Source organism: Neltuma alba, unplaced genomic scaffold (assembly GCF_004799145.2).
Source record: "Neltuma alba isolate B1F8T4 unplaced genomic scaffold, ASM479914v2 tig00003710_pilon, whole genome shotgun sequence".
NCBI lineage: Eukaryota > Viridiplantae > Streptophyta > Magnoliopsida > Fabales > Fabaceae > Neltuma > Neltuma alba.
In genome coordinates, this window is record NW_021633399.1 from 38945 (window position 1) to 62200 (window position 23256).

The 23256-nt window shown below is 38.8% G+C and overlaps 4 protein-coding genes and 1 pseudogene across 4 annotated transcripts; 1 reads left to right on the plus strand and 4 right to left on the minus strand.

The window, feature by feature from the left end:
* Positions 1-855: 855 nt before the first annotated feature.
* LOC114742331 (pentatricopeptide repeat-containing protein At3g62890-like) lies at positions 856-2794 on the minus strand. The gene has a single exon (XM_028930606.1). The coding sequence runs from the start codon at positions 2710-2712 to the stop codon at positions 1003-1005; it is 1710 nt and encodes a 569-aa protein (XP_028786439.1). The 5' UTR covers positions 2713-2794; the 3' UTR covers positions 856-1002.
* Positions 2795-4534: 1740 nt separating this feature from the next.
* On the minus strand, positions 4535-5969 carry LOC114742336 (60S ribosomal protein L22-2). Its single transcript, XM_028930612.1, has 2 exons — positions 5663-5969; positions 4535-4906 (listed from the first exon to the last, which is right to left on the minus strand). The coding sequence occupies exons 1-2, from the start codon at positions 5890-5892 to the stop codon at positions 4762-4764; spliced, it is 375 nt and encodes a 124-aa protein (XP_028786445.1). The 5' UTR covers positions 5893-5969; the 3' UTR covers positions 4535-4761.
* A 339-nt stretch (positions 5970-6308) lies between these two features.
* Positions 6309-8812, plus strand: LOC114742335 (outer envelope pore protein 16-4, chloroplastic-like). Its single transcript, XM_028930611.1, has 6 exons — positions 6309-6404; positions 6512-6563; positions 6645-6676; positions 6749-6782; positions 6875-6942; positions 8325-8812. The coding sequence occupies exons 1-6, from the start codon at positions 6333-6335 to the stop codon at positions 8457-8459; spliced, it is 393 nt and encodes a 130-aa protein (XP_028786444.1). The 5' UTR covers positions 6309-6332; the 3' UTR covers positions 8460-8812.
* A 937-nt stretch (positions 8813-9749) lies between these two features.
* Positions 9750-13320, minus strand: LOC114742334 (UDP-glucuronic acid decarboxylase 2-like). Its single transcript, XM_028930610.1, has 7 exons — positions 12571-13320; positions 12305-12452; positions 11531-11610; positions 11332-11415; positions 11136-11210; positions 10423-10515; positions 9750-10291 (listed from the first exon to the last, which is right to left on the minus strand). The coding sequence occupies exons 1-7, from the start codon at positions 13174-13176 to the stop codon at positions 10079-10081; spliced, it is 1299 nt and encodes a 432-aa protein (XP_028786443.1). The 5' UTR covers positions 13177-13320; the 3' UTR covers positions 9750-10078.
* A 7142-nt stretch (positions 13321-20462) lies between these two features.
* On the minus strand, positions 20463-22565 carry LOC114742337 (mitochondrial zinc maintenance protein 1, mitochondrial-like; annotated as a pseudogene).
* Positions 22566-23256: the final 691 nt, after the last annotated feature.

The window sequence follows — 23256 nt, forward strand, 5'->3', positions numbered from 1 at the left end:
GAAGGGGATTCCTAAAAATCGTGAGGTGGCATCAAACTGGCGGAAAAAAGCCCAGTCAACTTAAAAAAATGCCAACTCATTAAATTATTTGCCACATGATCAATTTTAACACTGTTAGTTAACGGAAGGATTTTGATCCAATTTGACTGAAACTATAAGGATTCACATCCTAAAAAGTAAACTCTAGGGACCTTGACCAAATTTGACCAAAACTATAAGGATTTAGGACATAGTTTTCCCTATAATTTAAAACCTAATTTACAGATAGGTCTTAATAGTACAGCTAAGAAGGGCCATTTACGGAATTGGAAAACGCTCTTGTGCTTTCAACTTCCCTATAACGCTTTTGTATACCCAAAAAAAAAAAATCCTTATAACGCTATTTTTTTCCTTTTTTCTTTTTAACTTTCTCGTGCTCTTTATCAAGTTATTGTACCTAACTTATTTTGGCGAAGAAATGAAGTTCTTGCTTATTGGTTGATGGATTGATGAATATTGATATAAATGCTAACTATCTTGGATTGGTGAGGTGAGAAAACTGTATGTGTCCAAAACAGAGTTTGAATAGCTAGATTTTTTCACGGATTGGTCGTCAAAAATAACAGAGATCAAAGTATAAATTCTAAATGCAATGTAATTGATTGATTGATTTTATTTAAATTGAAGTATTTTCAGCATAGATCTCCCATTGCTACTTGGTCTCTCTCGTTTTTACTTTGTGGCAAAGAAGAGAATGAATCTAAGGTTTTGATTGCCGAAGATGCAAGCGATATTGAACCATTATTTCCGCAAATTTCTCTCCGGGTCTCTGCTTTTAACAGGTATCAACTTCATTATGTCCGCATATCTTTCCCCGGGTCTCTGCCTCTAGTTTCCAATTTCCCTGGTCCGACAAACTTGATTGCTTATTCAAACTCCATACCTCATGAGAAATTGAATCACCTTCTATGGGTGACGAATGACATTTCCTTTCACCTGCTTCCATTTTGGGTTTGAGATCTCTTACCAGTAATCATTGCATGAGCACAGCCCATTTTTGAAATGGTGAAACCGATTACAATCTCTAACAATAATCTCTCGATCGAATTCCATAGACATAATCTTCATAGCAATATGACAATCGCCGCATATCCTCAAATTCTTTACAATTCGTATTGTGGTGCCCGAGCTTGTCTTCAGGAAGCAGTATGCAACTGCCAATTTTTCACTATGAACATATAACGCAGTCTCCTTTCCTTCCTCATCCAAATCAAGCAAGACCTCACTTGTATTTCCTGTATAACCATGCTTTTTCAACCTCTTTATGATTTCATCCAACATCAGGTGTATATTATGAGTTTCTGGGTGAGAATCATCTCCTGCGGTGAACTCGTGAAGAACACCGTCCATTTCAACCAAACTACAGCCTGGAACTTTCTTGATCCCCTTCGCCTCCATAAGATCTCTCAAGTGCCTCACTTCTCCCCACCTTCCCAGCTTTGCATACACATTAGAAAGAAGCACGTACGCGCTGCTATTTGAAGGGTCCAACTCAACAAGTTTCTTCAACGAGACCTCGCAGGTTTCAGTGTCTCCATGCATCCTAGCTCCACTAAGTAGAGATCCCCAGATTAGTACATCAGGTTCCATAGGCATGGATTTCACTACGCTCTGAGCTTCCTCAACTCTACCAGCCCTACTATATAGGTCAACCATGCAGCCATAATGTTGGATCAGAGGAATAATACCAAATTCTTTCGTCATCCTATTGAAATATTCTATTCCTTCACTTACCAAACCTCCATGCACACAGGCACAAAGCACACCCACAAATGTCACAGCGTTAGGCCTCACCCCATTATTTATCATCCTTGCAAATAATTCGAGGCACTCCTCTGCACGTCCATGGATGGCCAAGGCAGAGATCATTGCACTCCAAGCCATTACATCTTTTTCAGGGCCCAAAACATCAAACATTAATTTCGATTTTTCAATGTCTCCGCATTTTGCATACATGTCTATCAATGATGTCCCTAAGACGACATCAACTTTCATCCCACGCTTATCAATATAAGCATGAAGCCATTTACCCTGTTCAAGAGCACCTAGCCGTCCACAAGCTGAGAGTACGGCTGAAATAGTGAACTCATTTGGTTGAAGATTCAGACCTCCGAACATCTGCAAGTCACAAAATAAGGAAAGTGCCGCCTTATACTCACCACAACTTACATAACCATTAATCATACAGCTCCACGATATGACATCCCTCTGAGGCATCTCGTCAAACAGTTTCCTTGCAGCATCAATCATACCCACCTTAGCATTTGCATGGATAATGGAATTCCAAGACGGCAAGTCGGGCTCAGGGATTTCATCAAATACTTGGCGGGCAAGAATCAGATCACCACAAGACGAGTACATATTGATAAGAGATGTTTGCACGAACGGGTCATTTGATAGACCAAATAGGAATGCTTGAGCATGAACTTGTTGTCCAGGACGAAGATGAGATGGGGATTTAAAGGATTGGAGAAGGAAAGGATAGGTGTGAAGATCGGGCACGACGCCATGGAAGCGCATGCGGCGGTACACGATGAATGAAGAATGTGATGAGACGGCTGAATGGTGAACTCTGGCTCGAATGAGGGTATTCCAGACCCAAGATTCAACGGTGGGATGTAGAAGATGAAGACTTGGGTGCGTAGAAGAAACCAGTTTCGGGGATGCCCGCATAGGTCATTGACGACGGGAGGTTGTTCCAGCCGCCGGCCAACGCAACAAGGGCTCGTTTTGTTAAATTTGGATCGAAGTGCAGTTCGGACTACAGGCCGCGATTTTTTTCCCTTCCGCCGTTTTTTTTTTTAGCGCCACCATCGCTGGCCGAAACTTGACACCGAGATTTTTTTTTGGCCAGACGCTCAGAAATTGAAGTTACCATGGTATTAATTTTCTTCAACGCCTTTTTTTAGCAACTTAACTTCTGGTTATATAGAACTACTTCATTAATTTTATCCCGTAATCATTTTAATTTGATTCAGACTAATTTAGCAAATCAATTGATTTTTTTTTGCAAAAGAAAAATCATTATAACGATTAATAAATTAAATTCAAAATATTTACTTAATAAATTATCATTTATAAATCATTGTATATTTAAAAAAAGTTTTTGCACAAAGAATTGACATTTTAATCTCAAGGGTAACTTCAATAATAAAATCAAAACTATTAAGATAAAGGACTCATAGTAAAGATTGAAGGCTAAAAATAATTTATTATTAGGAAAAAAAGAAGAAGAAGAAGAGCATTGAGCTTAAGATATGCAGAGTGAAAATTAGCTAAACCCTCGGAATTGAGTTAGAAACAAGCAAATCGCACATAGGAAACCCTAACTGTCCTGACGCCTAACAAACCTTGTCATTTGACGATTGACGAGACTGGTCATGTTTAGTTTCATCACTTGGGTGGATTTCAAACTGGACTACTTTCCAACCTTCAGCAGACGGACTGTGAAGCACTGGCAAGACCCAAGCCGTTGTTAGGCTTTAACACTGCTTCCATTGAGAATCTGCATCCCACAGGCAAATGCCCCTTTTATTTTTCCTGCTTTTAACAAATTCTACTCTAGCTGGCTAATTGTTAAAAAATTAAATAAATTATTTAAAAATATTTACTTTCTTCAAATTATTTTTTTATTTATAAATTAATATGTAATCTAATAATACATATAAACATTTTTTAAAAATGACATAAAATATTATAACTAAGTAATTTAATTCACTCTTTTAATTTTTTCAAATTAGTCAATTAAATTTTATATTAAGAAAAATATAACTAAATCTCGCATCATGTTCTCAGTTCTCACTATTTCTTTTTTTTTTTTTTTGGGAAATAAGGACAAGCCGAGGCTTGAGACAGTTCTCACTATTTCTAAGCATTCTGTAACCTTTAGATGATCCATCCAGTTTAAGGAAGTTCTTTTGATGACTCATTTAATTTGATGCTTAGTCCCCCCGACCTGAGTCCCATATCTGCCACTCTGCCAGAACGCTTAACCAATGAAACGCTCTATAAACACCCCAAAAGAAAAAGAGAGCGTGTTTAGAAGAGTTGGGGGTAAGGAAAGAAAAGAAAATGAAAAAAAAAAAACCACACACGAGCAAAGCCCTGGTAAACAATACGTACACAGTAATAGAGTTAAAAAATGTCTGGAAACCAAAAGAACACTAACTTAAAAACAAAAAAAAAAAGCTTCGCGCAAATAATACTCCTCTTACAGTCACTTTTAATACCTGATTTAGTTTCCACACAGACACTTTCAAAATGCCAACCAAAAACAAGATCCTCAATATGCTAAAGGCATTATATTCCAGCAGCATGGAAGCCACTGCGAGAGCTTGCAGACTTAATTCCCGTTGATTTTTTAAAAAAAAACTTAATCCTAGTGGCATGGGAGCTCCTGTGAGAGCTTGCAGACTTAATCCCCAACATGCCAAAGGCATCATATCATACTGTTAGGGTTTGTCACTCATTTTGTTTTTTGGGAGAAAAAGAAAAAGATGAAGAGGATCTCCACTATAAATGCAGCACGAATATCTAAAAGTTCTTGAGATGACCTCGCCAATAATGTCTATAAAACAACGTAAGGACATAAGGCTGAACATAAAAGAAACGCAAGAATATGGAAGAACAGTTGGCAAGCCAATAGTCAAAACTGATAAACACGATTCCACAATAACTAAGCCTAACGTAACACATAATTAATCAACGCAGCTAAAGACATATTTAGTCTTCATCCTCGCCCTCATTCTCAGCAATGTTGAAGTATCTGAGCTCATAAATATTGCGATCCTTGTTAGCAGCAATAACCCGAAGCCAATCCCTCACGTTGTGCTTCTTCAAATACTTCTTAGTTAAATATTTCAGATATCTGAAAAGGTGAAACCAAGAAAAAAAGATATAAGCATATATCGCGAGGTTTTGAAATCTAATCACTAGATAAGAGAACACATAAAATTTGAACACACAACTGTTCTATCATGAAACTAATGTATTGTTACTAGGCGTGTCTATCTCTTTTCTGCTTCCCTCCCACACTCATCAATTGAATGGTCACTGGAACAACCATTCCACCTAACCAAGAAAAAGTTTTGCTAGGTATGTCTATGTCTTTTCTCATCACGGTAGAAGACATAACAAAGCAGAAGGCATAAATTTACTTTATTGCTTTGAAACATGAGAGATGACATTGTATATAGTTGAGAGAATATGAAAATAAAACAATTATTCGTCAGATACACTTGGGGGAATATCACAAAATAAAACACAATCAATTCTACGATTACGGCATCTCCATCTTTTGCATCTTACGCCGAAAGATAGCATTAAAAAAAATTTGAGAATATGTCACAGCTAATGACGTTGAAAAGTAACAGGCCACATAAATATATCATTTTGATCTCAGAGCCAAGACCGTGGTGCTACTTCTGATCTCTTGTTCAACTGATCTATTAGAGCGACGACATCAAGTAATAATGAATTGCAATTTGAAAAGAATATTCATTAAATGAGGCGCAGTCAAGGGGGTCGAAATCCATCGCCCATGAGCAAGCATTGTCACATGAAAAAACTAAACGCTGCAGCCGGAACTAAAAACATCATTGAAGAGTGAAGACGAAAAAGTTACCTCTTGGAGAAGTTGCTGTCGGAGGTGACGGTAATCTTGCTCTTGTCGCGACTAACAGTGACGGAATCGCCAAGAGCACCAGCCTTGCCACCAACTTTAATCCTCTCCTGAAGGAATTTCTCCAGAGAAGCGATGTCCATGATCTTATCTTCAACTGGTTTCGCACAGTCGATCACGAAGGTGGCTCCCTTCTTCTTGCCCTTAGCCCCTGTAGATGCTTTGCGGCTCATTTTCGCGTCTCCGATTACGCTCTGAATCCCAGGGATGGTGAAGAGAGACGGGGGCGGCCTCAATCGCAATATGCTTTTAATGGTTTCCCTCACAGATTTTAGGGTTTCTGGGGTAAAAAACGACAACATCTAGTGTCCTCTCTCTCTCTCCCTGTTTTTTTTTTAATCCTTCTTGTGGGTTGCACAAGTACTCTTTTGGGCCTATTTTTATTATTTTATTTTTAATGAATAAACCCTCGGCCGAAAAATTTAATGAATAAACCTCGTTCTCTTATTCTCTCCTTCTCTGCTAGAGGCCCAATAACATTGTTGGATAATTTTTACTGGGTTGGGCCATTAACAACACGTGTGTAGAGGGCCCACTTAAAGTACATTCCATCATTTCAAGTTGGGAACCCGCCGCTCTGATGCCTGGCAAGGAGAGGATCGGGGAATGGAAGATGGAAGACGACGTATACGGCGTCGTTCCGTGCTCTTCCCTCGCCGTTGAGTCAATCATCCGCGTCGGAACGGTAAAAACGTCTATCCTAGTTGCATTTGCTCCTTTATTTCCATACTTACGGTTCTTGCTCGATACATGAAGATTAAATGATTTTGTAAATGCTAAATTCTGCTTCAGGCTGGTGCTATCTGGGGCCTGTGCAGTGGTCCCTATGACGCTCGTAAACAAGGTTCGGTATTCATTGTATCAATATCCAAGTATCACTTCGATTCTGAACTAGGTCGAATGAAGTAGACTTCCATGTTTGCAGGTTTTACTGGCCTTGCCCGAGCTTCTTTTGTGGTAAGGAAGTTTTTATTTTGAAAAACTGGTACTTGGATTTCCATCACAATTAGCTGATGACGCTTAATACAGGCTAACTCAGTCGGCAGATTCGGGTTTCAATGTGGTAATTGAACTAAGAAAATTGATTGTTTGTGTTGTTCTAGCGTTTTTTAAGGCTTTTTATTTTAACACGCTTTATTTTAATTTCAATGTTAGGACTTGTGGCTGGAATTTTTAGCATTACTCGATGTGGGATTCAGAGATACAGGAGTCAGGATGATTGGGTTAGTTCTGTCTTATTTATTCTTCGGTTATTTTTGAAATCGTTAGGAAAACGACTTGATACAAATGGGCTTGAATTTCTCTTCATTTTGACCAGCTAAAGCGATGGTTCAAGTGTTCTGCATGATCAATCTTGAATAAATGTAGATCCACTGTAAAACTTAGACTTTGTACTTCACAAATGATGGTAGAAACAAACTTTCCAATAATTTTTTTCCCCCTTCATAAATTTCATCCACAAGTTGTGTTCATTGAGTTTATATAGTTCTTGCTTTATATTGTGGTTATGAGATTGACTGACGGTTTCAATGATTAGTAGTCATGTCTGACAAAGATACCGAGATGATGGTGTAAAACCATGATGTGATTAGTTCTTGTTTAATGTATAAAATTTAGCATTAAGTAATCTTGATTGTGTTGGATCATCCCAAAATGAATTTCATATTTCTCCAACAAACCATACGATTTATCTCTAGTTTGACTTCTTTGACTGAACTAGCAGCTTTATGTGATCTGTGATCTTGTGTTTGCATTCTGATGGTATGTTACCTATAGTTTGCGTGTCCAGACGATCCACACGTGGGACAATATCAGGGCCTGGATTGACCTCAACTCTTGTCACCTGAGTTATCTTTAAGGGGCTTAAGGCCTGAAATTCTTGTTAACTGCTTGACCACAGACAAGACTTTTCTGTTAAAATTGTGTTCCACTGCAGCAGGTTTCAGACCTAGTGTGTCAGAATTTCTTTTATTCGTTTCATCTACCGTCCCAACAATTTCCATCACAGCGATCATGGCAGACCCTGATGCCTTAATGTAGACCAGCTTACAGCACATCAACAATAGTGTGGCTTAGTTTGAGCATTAGAATTCTTGAAAGTTTGAAATTAATTGAAATGGTTGCAGTGCATTTTCCCCGGAAATGGAGAGAATTTACACCCACCATTTTGGTTCTGGACAGTCTTACGAGATAGTGCATTTTTAACTCTCTTAAAATGAAATCTAGTTCAAACATATATCATGGTTCCCTATTGACAGGGTGCAAATATCTAAATTTTATATTTTGAAATACTTTCTTCATACCAATTGCTGATACTAAGTAGCAGCCAATCATTTGTATCCATTTTTCATGATGTTATGCATGGTGAATTCTTCAGAAAAATTGTGACTTCCACAATAGAATCTGATAAGGGAGATTTTTTAAGTTCTGGCATTTTTGTTGGAGAAAAACATTTCACCCTATAGATATATATATTCATAAACTGTCGTTGGATATGCAGGAATTTAACAGTTGATGAAGAATACATTTTGAAGATAGCCAAACGGATTGTTAAAGAATGAATTTTGATTTACCTTTTTCCTTCTATTTGAAAATTTTCTGACAGGTCAATGGTTTGATTGCGGGTGCTGTAGCAGGTGCAGCCGTTGCTTCTGGGACAAGAAACTGGACGCAGGTAATTGGGATGGCTTGTTTGGTTTCAGCTTTCAGTGCTGCCGCTGACTACTCTAGAACATCTTGAAATGACATTCCTTCGAAGCATGGACAGAAGAGTAACATATTCGAGAATTCGGGCTTTCCTAGCGTACGCCAACAACTGTATTTGTTCTTTAACAGCATATCTTTCTCATATCTAAGGAAAAACGGGTGGTTAGAGTGGGCATGGTTTTTTGTCCTCCTTGTAATTGTGCAGAACCATATTGTACGCGGTTCAAGCATTACAAGTCGATGGATGATTTACTGAAAAGCAGTCGATCTGTTACTATTGCAGTGACAGTTGTAGAATTGTTATCTTCTATATCATAAAATTGCATAGGTGTGAACAAACAGGTCATATCAGTTATGAGAACCAGATTATTTTCCATCAGATGTTTATTTTGCTCGTATCTAAGGTCTGCCTTTTAACATTGAAAATTTGATGCTCGCGTGTCGGAATCAGCCCGAAGGAGGCCTTGGTCCTTGATCGCCCTATGGTTTTATATCCCTGACGTTTTCTGAAACCGCATTTGATAACAGGACTGAACTTTCTCTGGTAAGAGCATTCTTATTCATCAGTTCCACCCAGGTGTCAGTACTTATTCATCAGCTAGCTGGCTTCTGAAAAAAATGGGACAAGTCAAACTGGTTGAGACGAGTTACTGGTGGAGTTGGCTGAATTTTGGATAGGCGTGCTGGCATGCGTTTGCAATAGAACGGGCGTAGTGAGACAGACGCCGAGAAGTAACCAGGGCATGTATTAGGAATTCAGGCACAAAGGCAACCAAAATTGTCGTTGTTTGCACCATGGCTTGGCTGCAGCGGACCATAGCCTCTTTAATTATTTCACAACAGCTGCATCACCGCCGAAAGTTAACGGTGTTCAATTAATGAACCTTTGTATCCTTTTGTTCCTTAATAAACAAAAAAATGCCTACCGCGTAATGGGGTCTGTGACTGTGAGCTATGACGCAGTAGATCTTGCGTAATTGTGAAATTTTCATTCGTTAATGATGAAAAGCATTTCTACCACGATAATACGTTTCCCATAATTCTGCAAACATTGCATGAAATTTCCTCTCGCCTCTTGCGGATGAGGTTCTTTTTTTGTCCAATAGAACGATTGGCTTCATTTCATAAAGACACAGAAGCCATACTACCTCAACGCAATGTTGAAAAGATAGATTATTTGGAAGATACATGAGAATGAGGAGAAGATTACAATCACAGGAGATCCATATATATTTGCCTTGAGAGTTCTATTCAGAGGAACATCATATGCCAATATTATCTGACTCGGGTACAGAACCCGGCAAAGATCAAGCATGCAATGATATTGGGGCGGGTGGAAAAGAAATCGCGGAATCAATAAAAATGTAAATGCGTATAATAATAACAAGAATAATAAGTATAACTAATATCTTATACATAAACATCCCAACAAAGCAAAAACAAAAACAAAAAAACAAAAAATGGACGGGGTAGAAATGTAAGAAATGTGACCCTCCCTCTGGCTTGGCTACCAATCTTGAAAAGGGTAAATACGAAAATCCATAAAGTGATGGATCTTGAGGATGAGGATATGGGGAAAGACCCCCTAACTCTGCCTGCAAACTACAACCACGCTCCCCTTTTCTGTGTTAAATTGGTGGTTCCAACCAAGAATTAGGTGGAGGTTGCACCTTCCTTGTGGTCACCAAAAATGCGTTGTCGGAAGTCAGAAACCATTAAAGGCAGTCCCTTGCGCAGGGACACCTTGGGCTCCCACCCTAATAGCTCCTTGGCCCTTGAAATGTCAGGCTTCCTCTTGTGTGGGTCATCCTCTGTGTTGGGCTTGTACTCTATTTTTGCATCTGGGTCTATTGTCTCTTGCACCACCTGCATCACCAGCATCATTCGTTTGTTTGGTAAAATTCATGGTCATACCTGCATATGCCTTACCACCAGCCAATTACATTGGTCTGGTTTTAAGAATCTTTATTATCATTAAGAACAAAGGCAGAGCTTACCTTGGCAAGTTCGAGCATGGTGAATTCACCAGGATTTCCGAGATTGAAAGGTCCCACATGCTCTCCCTCCATAAGCCGCATCAGACCCTCAACCTGTGCCACAATATTAAAAAAAGCATCTCACTTATCTCGTTCTTATCCAACAACCTTAAGATTAAAATTATGACCACCACGTGTTATCTTTAAACTTCATTGTCACTACAGATACATCTATCCTCGTCTTACACTCGGCCACCCCACATTTTTTCCTTTTTTAACTTTATCTTATACCACCCAGAACTTCCATTTTGAGAGTTTCGGTTAATATTTTGTATCTTCTTGCAGGTGAAGTTACTGCAAGAACTGGCCCCCCGGCTCGTACATTTCATTCTCGATCACATGCATCTGCATCTTCTGTACCACTATGCATGCACAACCGACGCAAGTATTTATGGGCAACTGAGTCCTTTTAAACATCTAGCAGAATGATGCAGAATGGAGATAACAGATTTACAAATGCCAGGGCCCATTCCAGTCAGAACGCCAGGAATTGTTTATGTGACATGCACAGTATGCACATGGGAAAAGTGAAACAGATTTAGCTTTTGAACGGGTGAAAAAAGGCTCAAAAGCAACCACTTCTCTCTTTGGATTCAAAACCAATTTGATATTCGGAATGATGACGAACGCCTTTATCATTCTCTCAAAACATAGCACCACAAAAATTGGCTTACCAAATCAGAAACATACTGAAAACTCCTTGTCTGCTTTCCATCCCCATAAACAGTCAAAGGCTCCTTTCTTAGTGCCTGCAAGAAACCCACCGATTATTGGTATTAACAAATCAACTGAACAGCTCATTTCTACAATACACCCTACATTATTAGTTATACTTCACTTCCAAATAAAATAAATAAATAAATAAACTACCTGAGCAACGAAGTTACTGACAACACGACCATCGTCTAGGCACATCCGGGGACCATAGGTGTTAAAGATTCTAGCAATTCTAACCTGTAATGAAAAATAAATAAAAGACAAAAACGAATTTAGTCTTCAAAAATAAGCCAAGCATGAGCACTCGGGTGGGCAGAATAATGAAATATGCAAGGTTGTAATGGAAAATGACCTCAACGCCTGCTCCCCTGTGGTAATCCATTGTCAATGTCTCGGCCGTACGCTTTCCCTCGTCGTAGCAACTTCGGACACCTGTCGCACATCGGCGCAACACAACAGACATCCATAAACGCTGTGTCTATTATTCAGTATTAGCCTTGCTTCAGGCCCAAAAAAAAAAAAAAAAGAGTATTGGCCTTGCAATTTACGGACCAAAATGCCCTCACCGTTTTACCCTTTTAACGCACAAGTACAACTGTTGATTTGTTATCAACAAGTTACGGCGGGGATTTCCTTCACGCAAGCCATGTGTCCCCTCGAGTTTTAAAGAAGATCTCAACCCTACATCTAGTGGACCCGCAAATCACGGGTTCCTCGTTGACCGTGAAATTCCGACTGGATCTGTAAACGTGGTCCTCTCACCCAATCCCACGTGTCTAAGCAAGCGTTTTATTTCCTTTTTCCTAATTAGAAAGAAGTTAGCGCCGGAGGAATAAAACACTCCCCCAGTCCCCACCCAACCCTTCTTAGGTACAGATACATTCAAAGCTTTGAAGCCGGCCAAATTAGAATCTAAAACTACGCCCATTTCTGAGCATGTTAGTGAAACGACGCTAAGGTACGCTAAAGTGCACCGTTCCACACGGAGCAAAAAGAGTACCAGTTCCACCCAATTTCAGGTGCTAACTGACCGAATGAACAGACTGTGGTGATATTTCGGCTGGTTCAGTGGAAACGGTAAGAAAATTGTGTGTGTGAGAGAGAGAGAGAGAGAGAGAGTACTCACCAATTGGATTGACGTTGCCCCAGTAAGTCTCCTTCTGAGGGTGTTGAAGAGGATCGCCGTAAACCTCACTGGTACTGGTGAGCAAAAACCTTGCGCCGACTCTTTTGGCCAGCCCCAGCATGTTCAAGGTTCCCACCACATTGGTCTTGTGAACAATAACACAATTAAGGACTCCAAAACACGGAATAAGAAAGAAAACAGAACATAGAGAACATATTCTTGACCAATAAATTGAACAATTGGACTGGGTCAACCAAAAAGGATATGATAGTCTTGACGGGGTTGAACTTGTAATGGACGGGAGATGCAGGGCATGCAAGATGATAGATCTGATCCACCTCCAGCAAGAGGGGCTCGACGACGTCGTGTCGGATGAGCTCGAATCTGGGGTTCCCAAAGTGGTGCATCACGTTCTCCTTTCTGCCGGTGAAGAAATTATCGACGACGATGACGCTGTCGCCTCTAGCAATCAGACGATCCACGAGGTGAGAGCCGACGAAACCCGCACCGCCCGTAACCACGATGCGGAGCCCCTTTCTCTTAATCCCCAGGGGAACCTTCCCGAAGGAATGAACAGGCATCCTATGGGGGAGAGAGCGGTCGATCCTGGGCTCATGGAACAAAGGGGCAGAGTCGTGCTCGAAGAAAGGAACAGAGAGAGAGTCAGAACGAGGAGGGGAGCGAGAGGAAGGGAAGAAGGTGAAGAACAAGGAGGCGATGGCAATGCCGAGGAGGATGAAGAGGGGGCGCTGCTCACGGAGGAGATAGCGAATAGGGCGGGTGACGGAGAGCCAAGGCTTGAGGGGCTTAGGTGAGTAGGAATCATGGACGGGTTGGGACTCATGGCCTCTGAAAATCAGTTCGGATGCCATGGCGGCAGAATTCGGAGGATGGATCCGAACTGAGTTTGGCGGATGGAGAAGGGATCAGTATTTGGGGTGGATCCAAGGGTGCGTGGATGTATATAAAGGGAGGAGATGGTGTGGCGGAGGCTTTTGAATAGTGGTTCGATTACAAAAAGGACAGGTGAGGTGGTGTTTGAAAAGTAAAAGGGCCTTCAGAATTTAGAGTTACGACTTGTAACCAAAGCAAACTCGCCCATTAGCCTAACACACTCTCACATGTTCGTGTTCATTTGTCTTTTTGACTTCAATGCTTCCCTCTTGCCCTGTCCACCCCTCTTGTCTCAAAAATTTGTGTTTTGCTCGCCACACAAATAAAATTACATGTTCCTGCACGCCGAACTACATCAGACATTTTAAAAGATATATTTATCATCGAGGAAACATAAAATTTTAATTATCAAAAAGAGATTTGAATAGGTCAGTTACGTCATGAATATAATCTCTCTTCAGTTGTTCCATATTTGTTTCAGCATCCCATGGTTGCATTTATATTTGTGCGCTATGTCTTGTTAAAACAATTCTTGCCATAACATTTCGGCCAACAAAAAGTATCACCGAAGGGGAAAATCTGTATTTCCTGTATTGGCTCCGCACTGAACTATTGCTGGAGGTGCATTGAAGGCGTCGGAGAATAAATGGATTATTTTCTCTTTACCTGCGCACCATTATTTGTTCAGTGTTCATATTTCAAGATTTTATCAACTGTTTTATTCATCTTATCCATGGTTTTCTGGACCTGAATCCAATCCATAGTTTCTCCTCAGACTCTGTACTTACACACATAATAACACGTGCTCTGTCATTCATTCCCGTTACCAAGCCTGAGGTACAAAGCCATGTAAACTATATATGAAAGACCATACAATAAGGTTGACCCCAGCAACGTTATGAAGCCTTGTTCAAATTCATATTATATAAAATAATTGCACATGGCTTAAGTTATATTCTTCCGATCCTAAATATAAGATCCTTATACACATTAGTATAAGGGTCTTGTATTTAGAATCGGAGAAATACATATACATATCCACGTATGAGCGTGTCTGTCTTCCAACACGAGATCTAATTAACAAAGGAAATGATTGTTGTAAGGTGGGGCTACATTAATTAAGCATATAGCGGATGGTGCGACCTAGACTAATTATAGGTGAGGATGTGCTCGGAATAAAAATCATGCATGCCAATTGGAATTTTTTTTTCATATATATATAATGAGCTTAAATGATTAGTTACTCAGTCCAAATTAAGCATGAAGCAATATTGCATGTATTTTAGGTGCGAGGTCGCAAGTTTATCTGGACAGATGCTCACAGCTGGACAACGACCCAGCTGACTTGTTGGCCCCTTCTCTTTCGTTTTTCCGGTAGGTGACCCCTTTTATGATATTCCTTTAGTTGTTCAGCTCTGAGCCTTTAAAATTACAGACGCGTATAAATTCTCACCTCAAAAGCATGATGCGTCGTGGGGGAGAAAAAATAACAGTAATAATCAAGATTCACAGTAATAATAATTTAATAATTTCTCACGGTCTTTGTTTGTGTAAGTACGGAGCTGAGTTCATTATCAGAAATACTCTTCCGGTCCTTAATATAGGACTCAATTATTGAGTTGGTTTTGGTCCTAAATATAAGACCCATTTATCATATTTATCAATTTTCTCTAAATTATCCCTATAGGTATTCTCTCAATCATAATCAAATAGAAGAGAGGGGGTATTAAGAAAGATGATTATGGTGTTTTAGGAAAAATGTGTCACTTTTCTTATAATTAACTAACTTACCTAACTCCCTTAATCTAATCAAATTAGTTAAATAGATCTTATATTAAGGACCGGAGGAGTAGCATACGTAAGAAAATGCACAGCGGGACGCAAACTACCGAATGGATCACATGATTTTCGATGCTCTGGGAAACTTTGTTTACAATCATTTCTAATTAATCAAAACCAACTGTCGATATTTCTATATAATTTGAAGTTATAATTAGAAAGCTGTCAGCCACTGTGGATGAGTTTCTCAAAAAAGGAAGCAACCTCAGAGTTAATTACAAAAATTGCTTCGCGAGAACTAAGAAACATCCAACTAAGAAATAAGAATCAGATTTTCTCAGCATACTTCCCTTCTACTCAGTCTGGTTTCATCCAGTGACCTCTTGTGAAGGTTAAATAAATAAATAGATTAGAAGGTTCTCATTCGATCATGTGAATGAAATTGAATATTTATTTCGCTAGTTAGCTAATTAGCTAACTAGCCAGGGCCACCCCAATACGTATAATATTTTTTAAGTCCGGTAAAGAAAAAGGGAGAGCCAGCAGAGCAATTTGATTTAAAGAATGGAGTGGTTCAGACGCTCTCTATTTCTTTACTGAGGCTTCTAATTCTAAACGTAAAAATTTTAATGATATGGTGAAACTTTGTGTGTGGTCTATTCCTTTTTCTTGCTTTGGACAATGGACAGTACCTTTAAAAAGATCTCACCCTTTTATTTAATATGAAAGCCCCTTTACGCGCTAACAATAATTATGACAATGGTGGTAAATGGTAATGGTAAGAGAGAGATGATTTTTTTTTTCCTTTGTCCAAAGAGAGAAATGATATTAATTATTTAGTGAATTAACGAAAGGTATGCGAACGTCGTGGGGCAGTGCACATGATTTATATGACCGCTCAGGCAAAACAAAAAAAAGGGGATAATTTCATGATTTGCCACGATAAAATCACTGCTTTTATATATATGTCCCCCTTTCTTAAATATTATTTGTGTTTTTTTTAAACTAATAATATCCTCTCATCCCATAAACCTTTTAAAAATACTGGCTAACGTATACATTTTAGTTCTTCTATTTTGTACAAAGATTCAATTTAGCCTTTAACTTTAAAAAGTATATATTTGGTCTTTTAACCCTAAAATGATTAAGCTTTAATGATGATATTCTGTAACAATCATGAATTTTTTGAAAATTAAACTTAATATGTTAATATTTGAGAATGTTTTATCAACATTTAAGATCTTAACATCATCATTGTTTTAAAAAATTTCAGAGTTAAAGAATTAAAAATATACTTTTTAAAGTTAATGAACCAAATTTAAACCTTATACGAAATTAAAAGACCAAATATATATTTTAGTCGGAAAAATTTTAGTGCTAGCACGAGACTCTTTTCGTATGTCCTCTATATACAGCTAAGAATCGAAGCTTAAATCTTATTTGTCAAATCCCATACTTAACCACATCCTATCTCTTCTTTTTATCCAGATCAGAGGGTCAGCTTTAACAATCCAAAATCATAAATTACAAATACCTGGAACCTACAAACCCCTCACTTATAAAAAGTTTTTAGAGTCGTCATGCCGCAGGACCATTCGCACAATCCTTTCTTATTGCTCTTGAAAGGGGACCTTTCTGAAGCTAGAACCAAACAGAAAACAAAGTAATTAAATTACAAGCCCCTTAAATTGAGCTCATTCCAATTAGGCGTACATCCTGTGAACGTGAAGGAGGAAAGTGAAAGCTCAAAAACGCGGGGAGGCAGTAAAAGGGCAAAATGATATACGGACGAGAAAGGCGATATGGGTACGACGGAGTCGGCAGGTGAAAATGAAACAGCCAATCAGAAGGCCACACGTATTTAGGTACTCGTGACCCCCTTGTTTTGTGTTTTTATTTGTATTGTCGGTTGTCGGTACCATGACTTGAGCTCCGCCGGTCCGCCCCAACGACAATAACACCCCCTCCTCCTATTTCCCGAAGCAAAAGGATGAATAAAATTTGAAGGCAGCCGGTCAGTTATTTTGACAAAAAAATTGACTGACGTGGTGGAGTGACAATTTGTTCGTTGTTCGTTACTAAACGGCATCGCGTAGGGTCATTAAAAAAAAAAAATACTGATTTTGTTGTGTTTGGATGCTGTTATAATGAGGGCCGTCAGATCACAGGACTGAGAGAAAATGAAAGCCCAATGATGTGATTTGAATATGAAGTGCGACGTCTGAGATGTTCGGCCATCGGCGAGGAGGAGGAAAAAGGCAAAAGGGACCCACATAAGGGACCCACTTTAGACTCACAGGCTCACAGCTTCATATGCACGTCGCCACCCCCCCACTAACCAAAACCAAACAGCTTTTGATTCCTAAGCAACGTTGACTGATTCTTCCTCCTTTGTCCACGTGGCGCTTCCCCATTTCCCACGTTTCTTCCGCACCTGGCCCGGTTCTTTCCTTCCATGCTCACTACCGCCCTTGAATCATAGGAAAAATTATTGTCCGGTGACATATAAGCAATGTAATTTTTAAAGAATCCCACAATAAATAAATCAGCAGTATATATCTATTGTCACTTTAGGTGCTGGAAATTATCTTAGATATTACTCAATTGTTGTGAAATTTTTTAGTGATTAAATCGTATAATAATTTTTTCCTGAATCATGATTTTATGTACATCTTAAAGGCTTTTCTTGTCACCGTATGTGTTCAGATGTTTTTGGCCAACATATGTTTCAAGAGGATGATGATTAGGTGGTATTTTATGTGTGTAAAACGCCAAGAAAAGGGATGCGCGTTTCAAAAGTTCAAAAATGGCGAATATGGAAGTAATTATTGGGAATCTCTCACTAAACATGGAAAATGACAGTTCCGTTAATCCATATATACGGAGTGGTGGAACGGTGGAAATGGAAAAAGATGTCCCGTGAAAGAAGAGAATGGATCTTTTATCGAAATTTAGAAGATAGAGTGCAATTTCATGTGAAAGCTGACTATTAACTGTTGCATTAAAAACGCTAATACCTTTTTAATAGTCAATTTCCACGTACCGAACTTTAGGGCACGACTCACTTGCAAAAATTCAAGGCATAGCAGGCGGCGCAGTGTGGTCCGTGATGATAGGAGTGATGTGATGAGCTTCGTGGTCTCTGGTTTCAGTTCCACTACGGCAATTCCTGGCTTTCGGAATATGTAAGCAACAACGACTATTTTTCCCAAAGCTCACAACTTTCCTTCTTAACTATGAACACCGTTTAGAAATAAATTAGACCACATTCACTCGCAAGTTGATTACAAGAGAAGCTTACTTGGTCAGCCCAGTTAGTTAAATTACTGTTTTCCATCACTAATAATAAGGCATCGCCTCTCACAAAGAAAATTTAATGAGACGCTGGATTTCAGTTTTTTTTTTTTCTTGATCTGACTTTTCCAATTATTACACGTGTCCATTCTATGAACGCGCACTATCTTGCCACGTTGTTTCCTTTCTATTTTGCATGCTCCGTGTTGAAGCCATGTTTTAGTTTCCGATTCACTTCGTTTCAACTCGGGCCGCATTAGGTTGACTTGCATGAACAAGAAGAAGAAGAAGAAAAAAGGGTGGCATATGAAGAAATTGGAGATTGTGGGCCGTTAAGAATTTCCCTTCAAATCCTACATTTAGAAGAGCACCAATGAAAATTAGGTCTAATAAAAAATTAAGTATCTCATAATATGATGAACCCAAGTTTAAATCTTATTAAGAGGGACGTTTATATTTAGTATCTGACATTACCTCTCGAATAGAATTAACTCCATTAAAAGGGTACTTGTCCCTGTAAAAAGTAGAAATTGGAGATTGTGGGCTGTTAAAAATTTCCCTTCAAATCCCATGTTGAGAAGAGAACTAATAGAATGAGTTAGTTTTTCATAACGTGATGAATTAAGATTTAAATTCTAATTAAAAGAAATACTTATATTTAGTATTCAACATTATCTACTGTAGGATTATATTTCTATTAGGAAGATACTTTACTTGTTTAAAAAAAAAAAAGAACTGGAGAAGAGGGTGTCCCATCCCACTTATGACTGACTTGTCTGTCGTTAATGGAGGTGGCAATGACATGTCATAATACAATGCTCCCTCTGGACAATGTAAAAGCATGCCCCGCAGAGAACGTTAATGGGGACCATTTGATATAAAAATGATCATGATCACATGAGAAAGAGCTTTCCCGAAAATATGACAATTTCCTTCAATAATAAAACCATTTTGTCATTTCCATGTTCTAACCGCACCCGTTGTGGGGAGATGAAGAAGATGGATCCAACCGTGGAAACAACCTGTGATATCTGAAGGTCGTAAAGAGCATCTGCGTAAAAGACTCGAAACAATCTGAAATAGGTTTAGCTTAGCTTTTCCCATATATGTTTCAAAATTCTTAGGCTCACCGATAATCACTGAAACTCGCAGATGCCCACTTGCTGCGGCTACTATTGGCAGAGCTAGAATTTAGGATTTTAAATGGAGACACTGAATTAGTACGAAGGTCTGCATGTTCAATTTCATTAACATGAAGCGTGCTATATTAAACATTCTATATAAAGACTAAGGAAGACAGTAAAAGGTGATGAAACTGACGATCGTAACGCTAGTTTCGCACCTTAGAGATGAGTGAGGTTCGGACGGCTTTATGGGACCTCTACTGAGAGGGTTTTATTGCACAGGCAAAGGGTTGCTTTTGAAATCCAGGATAATAGTAAAGAGCAGTAATGAGATGATTACTTAATTGGCATTGACAGCATCCCATTCCACCGAACACCAACAGTTTGAAAGGATTATCCCCCAAACATGAAAATTCAAAACTCCTCGGCGAAGCAGCAGCCCCCCCTTTTAGTTTTTTTTTTTTTTTAACGCGTAATTACAATTCCATGCCTAAAATGGTAACCAATGGTAACCAATTAACAGGACGAAGTAGAAGAGTGCGTAAAAGAATGTGGCCTTAACCTGAACGGCACCAAACCTCTGACTGATAAGTTGCTTCTGATGTCTCTTTCGTGCTTTCATCTTTGGTCAGACGTAATAAAATGCAGAAATAAAATGTGATACGTTTTTTCATAAAACAACCATGATACCTCCGCATCATCAACCTTATCCCACTAAATATGATCAACTATATAGATCACACTATGTTAATGTGCTCTACCAACTGGTACCTCAATGTGTAGGTCCAACAAAACGTGATACCACCCTAACTCAAACCATACAGGATGAAAATGTTATTTTCCTACTAGTCCTCAATTTCTGAAGCTGGAATAAACCAATTCTGGAAAAGTGGGCTACAACCAGCGTTTGTTACCGAATGATAACTCTTTTCTATGCAATCATACAACAAATATAATCATATGGGGCAGGACAAATCTTCCCCGTCAACGTCGTTTCATGTCCATTCCGCCGCCTATATAAATTTTGAAGTGCAAGATAGGCAACAAAGATGTTAAAAGAAAAGCATTATTACCAGAAATTGAGCTGAAAATTTTAAGCCACCCTCTTAAAAGCACTATCAACAGTATGATGTGATTCTAAACACATAAACAAAATGTCTGGAAGAGGTCAAAATGTCGGAGCACTGAGTTAATCTCTTCCCTCCCATCCCTATTTCGACTTCCGGATACTTTCCTCTGAAGGAAGTTCAAGCATCGCTCCTGCGTGCTCTTGGTCCGGCTTCACTACTGCAGCAACTCAGTTGGTTAAAGGTGGAAAGGAAATGACTGATCAAATACAACTTCTATTGAACAAATCACTTGCCTCTCGAAACAGGAAAGGAAAAAAAAAAAACAAGAATAATAAGAAGGAACTAGAAAGGAGATGCCAAATCATTAATATTTAAAATCATAATAAAAGTAAAAAGCTACTATCACTTTTGTTTAGCGATCCGCCTGTGCTAGTTCGCACATGAAATAGCATGCATACATCCGGGCGAGTTTGGGTCAAAACAAGAAATGTACGGTCAAATAAGAAAATTCAGAACAAGCAGACAAGGTAATTCTCTTATACCAGATAAATTAGCCCAAGAACTGAATCTGGTGACAAAACTCAGAGGCATTTATTGACACTTCATTGAAAGGTTATTGTAGACTATTTAATTTACATTGGAAGGCTGACAATGATTCACGACCAATTCATGGATGTCATTTTTCTTTCGGTGAATTATTTCATATACCGTTTTGTCTTAGGTGGGATGAAGTGTTTGTCAAATTTGGAAATCTCATGGTCCAGTCAATCAGACACCCACAGACTGCGGCACTAAATAGCATGTATATGTCCATATATAATATAAAATCTAAGAACTATTTATAAACCCTGATACCGTTGTTCACTTAAGACTCTGTATAAGCACAGTCCCGCAGTCTAGTTAGATTTGAACTCTTCATGGTAAAAAATAGATTTCATATAACACTATTAAATGTGCAAATATGTTATTGCACAACATATTCACCCAAAAAAAAAAAATCATTGCACAACATTATTCTAATTCTTCTACGATATAACAACTATTCCTTAAATTTTCAGAAGTAGAGTCTCCCACAGAAGGGAAACCTTAAACTGTTTTTTAAAGTACCCCCTTGAACTATTTGAAAGCCAGCCTATAGCAGTATATAGCGTTTTCATGTTAAAATATCATACAGTAAGACATTTTTTATACAGTTATGAAAGATGTGAGTGTTTCTACTCCTATAACCAAGAGCAGTGAAAATTCAAGTTCAAGCAATGGCAAAGTACCAATGTTGACATGTGGATTAAAAAAAATGCTACATCATTCTAATCTCAAGGTTTTGTAGTGTATAACATATCTTTGATGCCAAGAGCATAATAAAAGGCTATGTTTAAACATTTTGGGATGGCTTTAGATGAGTAGGACTACGGCAAGTGCACATTCGACGTTCCTGGTAGCAACTAACAGCTGTGAGATAGAAGCACGTTTTGAGCTGCCAGTGAAAAGTCCGTAGACACGAGAAACAGAAGTAACAGTTGGTGAGTGAAAAATCTAAATCCCAGTAAAGTATAAACTACTAAACATTAGGAAAAGTTCGGTAGCAGTATGTTGAAAACAATTTTCTTAAACAAAAGTATGTAATGGATGTTACATGTATAGCTCCACGCAACGAAAGAAAAAGGAACAACAGAGTAGATGCGATTCAAGAAATTAAAAAAAATGATATGGAAATCAACTATCAAACAGATAGGGTGCACAAAGAAGTAGCACCAGAATTGTCAGTCTCATAACAAAGAGAAATGAAAGACTTTGGTGGTGCGGATGAAAGAAAGAGGATCACATACCGTAACTTCCGGCGTTAGAATTAAGCTTGCCTGGACAATCATGTGGGTAATAAAATGAGAGGCCTCGCTAGCATCTTGAAGTAGCCTCTGGATCTCGGAGTCAGAGGTCACGTTCCTGTTCCTCCTCGAATTTTTTACGCACCTCCATAGCCGACTCCTTCAGCATGAGTGTGTCACCGACAAAAGTTTTCCGAGTAGCTCTCAGAAGTGCTCGGTACGCACTCAACACTTCCCCTCTCGCCATCCCCTCCTTCTTCAGCTTGACCCCGCTTTTCCGCAGACGAACCTCATGCGGCGTGATGTAAAGTGGGCGGGTGAAACGAGGCATACGGCGTCGTTCTGTCTCGGTTCTTTTGTTCTTTTGTTTTCCACCCCCCCCCCGGCCTGTTAAAAATGTTTATGAGATGCTTTGTGAAGGGCTTCACTGAAAGCAAAAATCTTTGGTGGCTTTATTGTCCAATATTCCAACGTACCAAATCCTTTCATAAATGTGAGATTGTTCATGCGCGGGAGAAAGATGGGCCCAAAAAAAAAAAACTCCTGTCCCAGTTTTGTTGCTTTCTCAGGTCTCGAGTTGCTTCATGTCATTCTTTTTTTTTTTTTTTTTTACCCGGCTCATGTCATTCTATTTTACTCCCACGGAGGTAATATTATTGAATGGTTGAATAAATTATTATGATTTTTCATACATTACTTAATCCCACTTAAATATCATTTCAAATTTAATTAACATCTTCTTGCCAAAAAACAACTTATCATCTCCCATGAGGAAGAATATACATAATATGATTTAACATTAGTTCTGAATGTTCAATGATCAATGTTATCCTACCACCAAACACCAAACAGAAGTCTACTCAGTTACTTAATTTTGAGTATAATAGGCATCAACTACACACGATGACAAATCATAAAGCAAAGCATATAATCTTCTTTGCCAGAATAGACTCTTTCTTTGTTAATTG

What these genes read in the sequence shown, in the direction of transcription:
- LOC114742336 (XM_028930612.1), bottom strand. Translation starts at nt 5,892, where the DNA reads ATGAGCCGCAAAGCATCTACAGGGGCTAAGGGCAAGAAGAAGGGAGCC. An exon ending in GACAGCAACTTCTCCAAGAG is followed by an intron (nt 4,907 to 5,662) that starts GTAACTTTTTCG and finishes TCACCTTTTCAG; the next exon opens with ATATCTGAAATATTTAACTA.
- LOC114742334 (XM_028930610.1), bottom strand. Translation starts at nt 13,176, where the DNA reads ATGGCATCCGAACTGATTTTCAGAGGCCATGAGTCCCAACCCGTCCAT. An exon ending in TTCAGTATGTTTCTGATTTG is followed by an intron (nt 10,516 to 11,135) that starts GTAAGCCAATTT and finishes ATTGTGGCACAG; the next exon opens with GTTGAGGGTCTGATGCGGCT. An exon ending in CCATGCTCGAACTTGCCAAG is followed by an intron (nt 10,292 to 10,422) that starts GTAAGCTCTGCC and finishes CTGGTGATGCAG; the next exon opens with GTGGTGCAAGAGACAATAGA.
- LOC114742335 (XM_028930611.1), top strand. Translation starts at nt 6,333, where the DNA reads ATGGAAGACGACGTATACGGCGTCGTTCCGTGCTCTTCCCTCGCCGTT. An exon ending in CTATGACGCTCGTAAACAAG is followed by an intron (nt 6,564 to 6,644) that starts GTTCGGTATTCA and finishes CCATGTTTGCAG; the next exon opens with GTTTTACTGGCCTTGCCCGA. An exon ending in TTGCCCGAGCTTCTTTTGTG is followed by an intron (nt 6,677 to 6,748) that starts GTAAGGAAGTTT and finishes CGCTTAATACAG; the next exon opens with GCTAACTCAGTCGGCAGATT.
- LOC114742331 (XM_028930606.1), bottom strand. Translation starts at nt 2,712, where the DNA reads ATGCGGGCATCCCCGAAACTGGTTTCTTCTACGCACCCAAGTCTTCAT.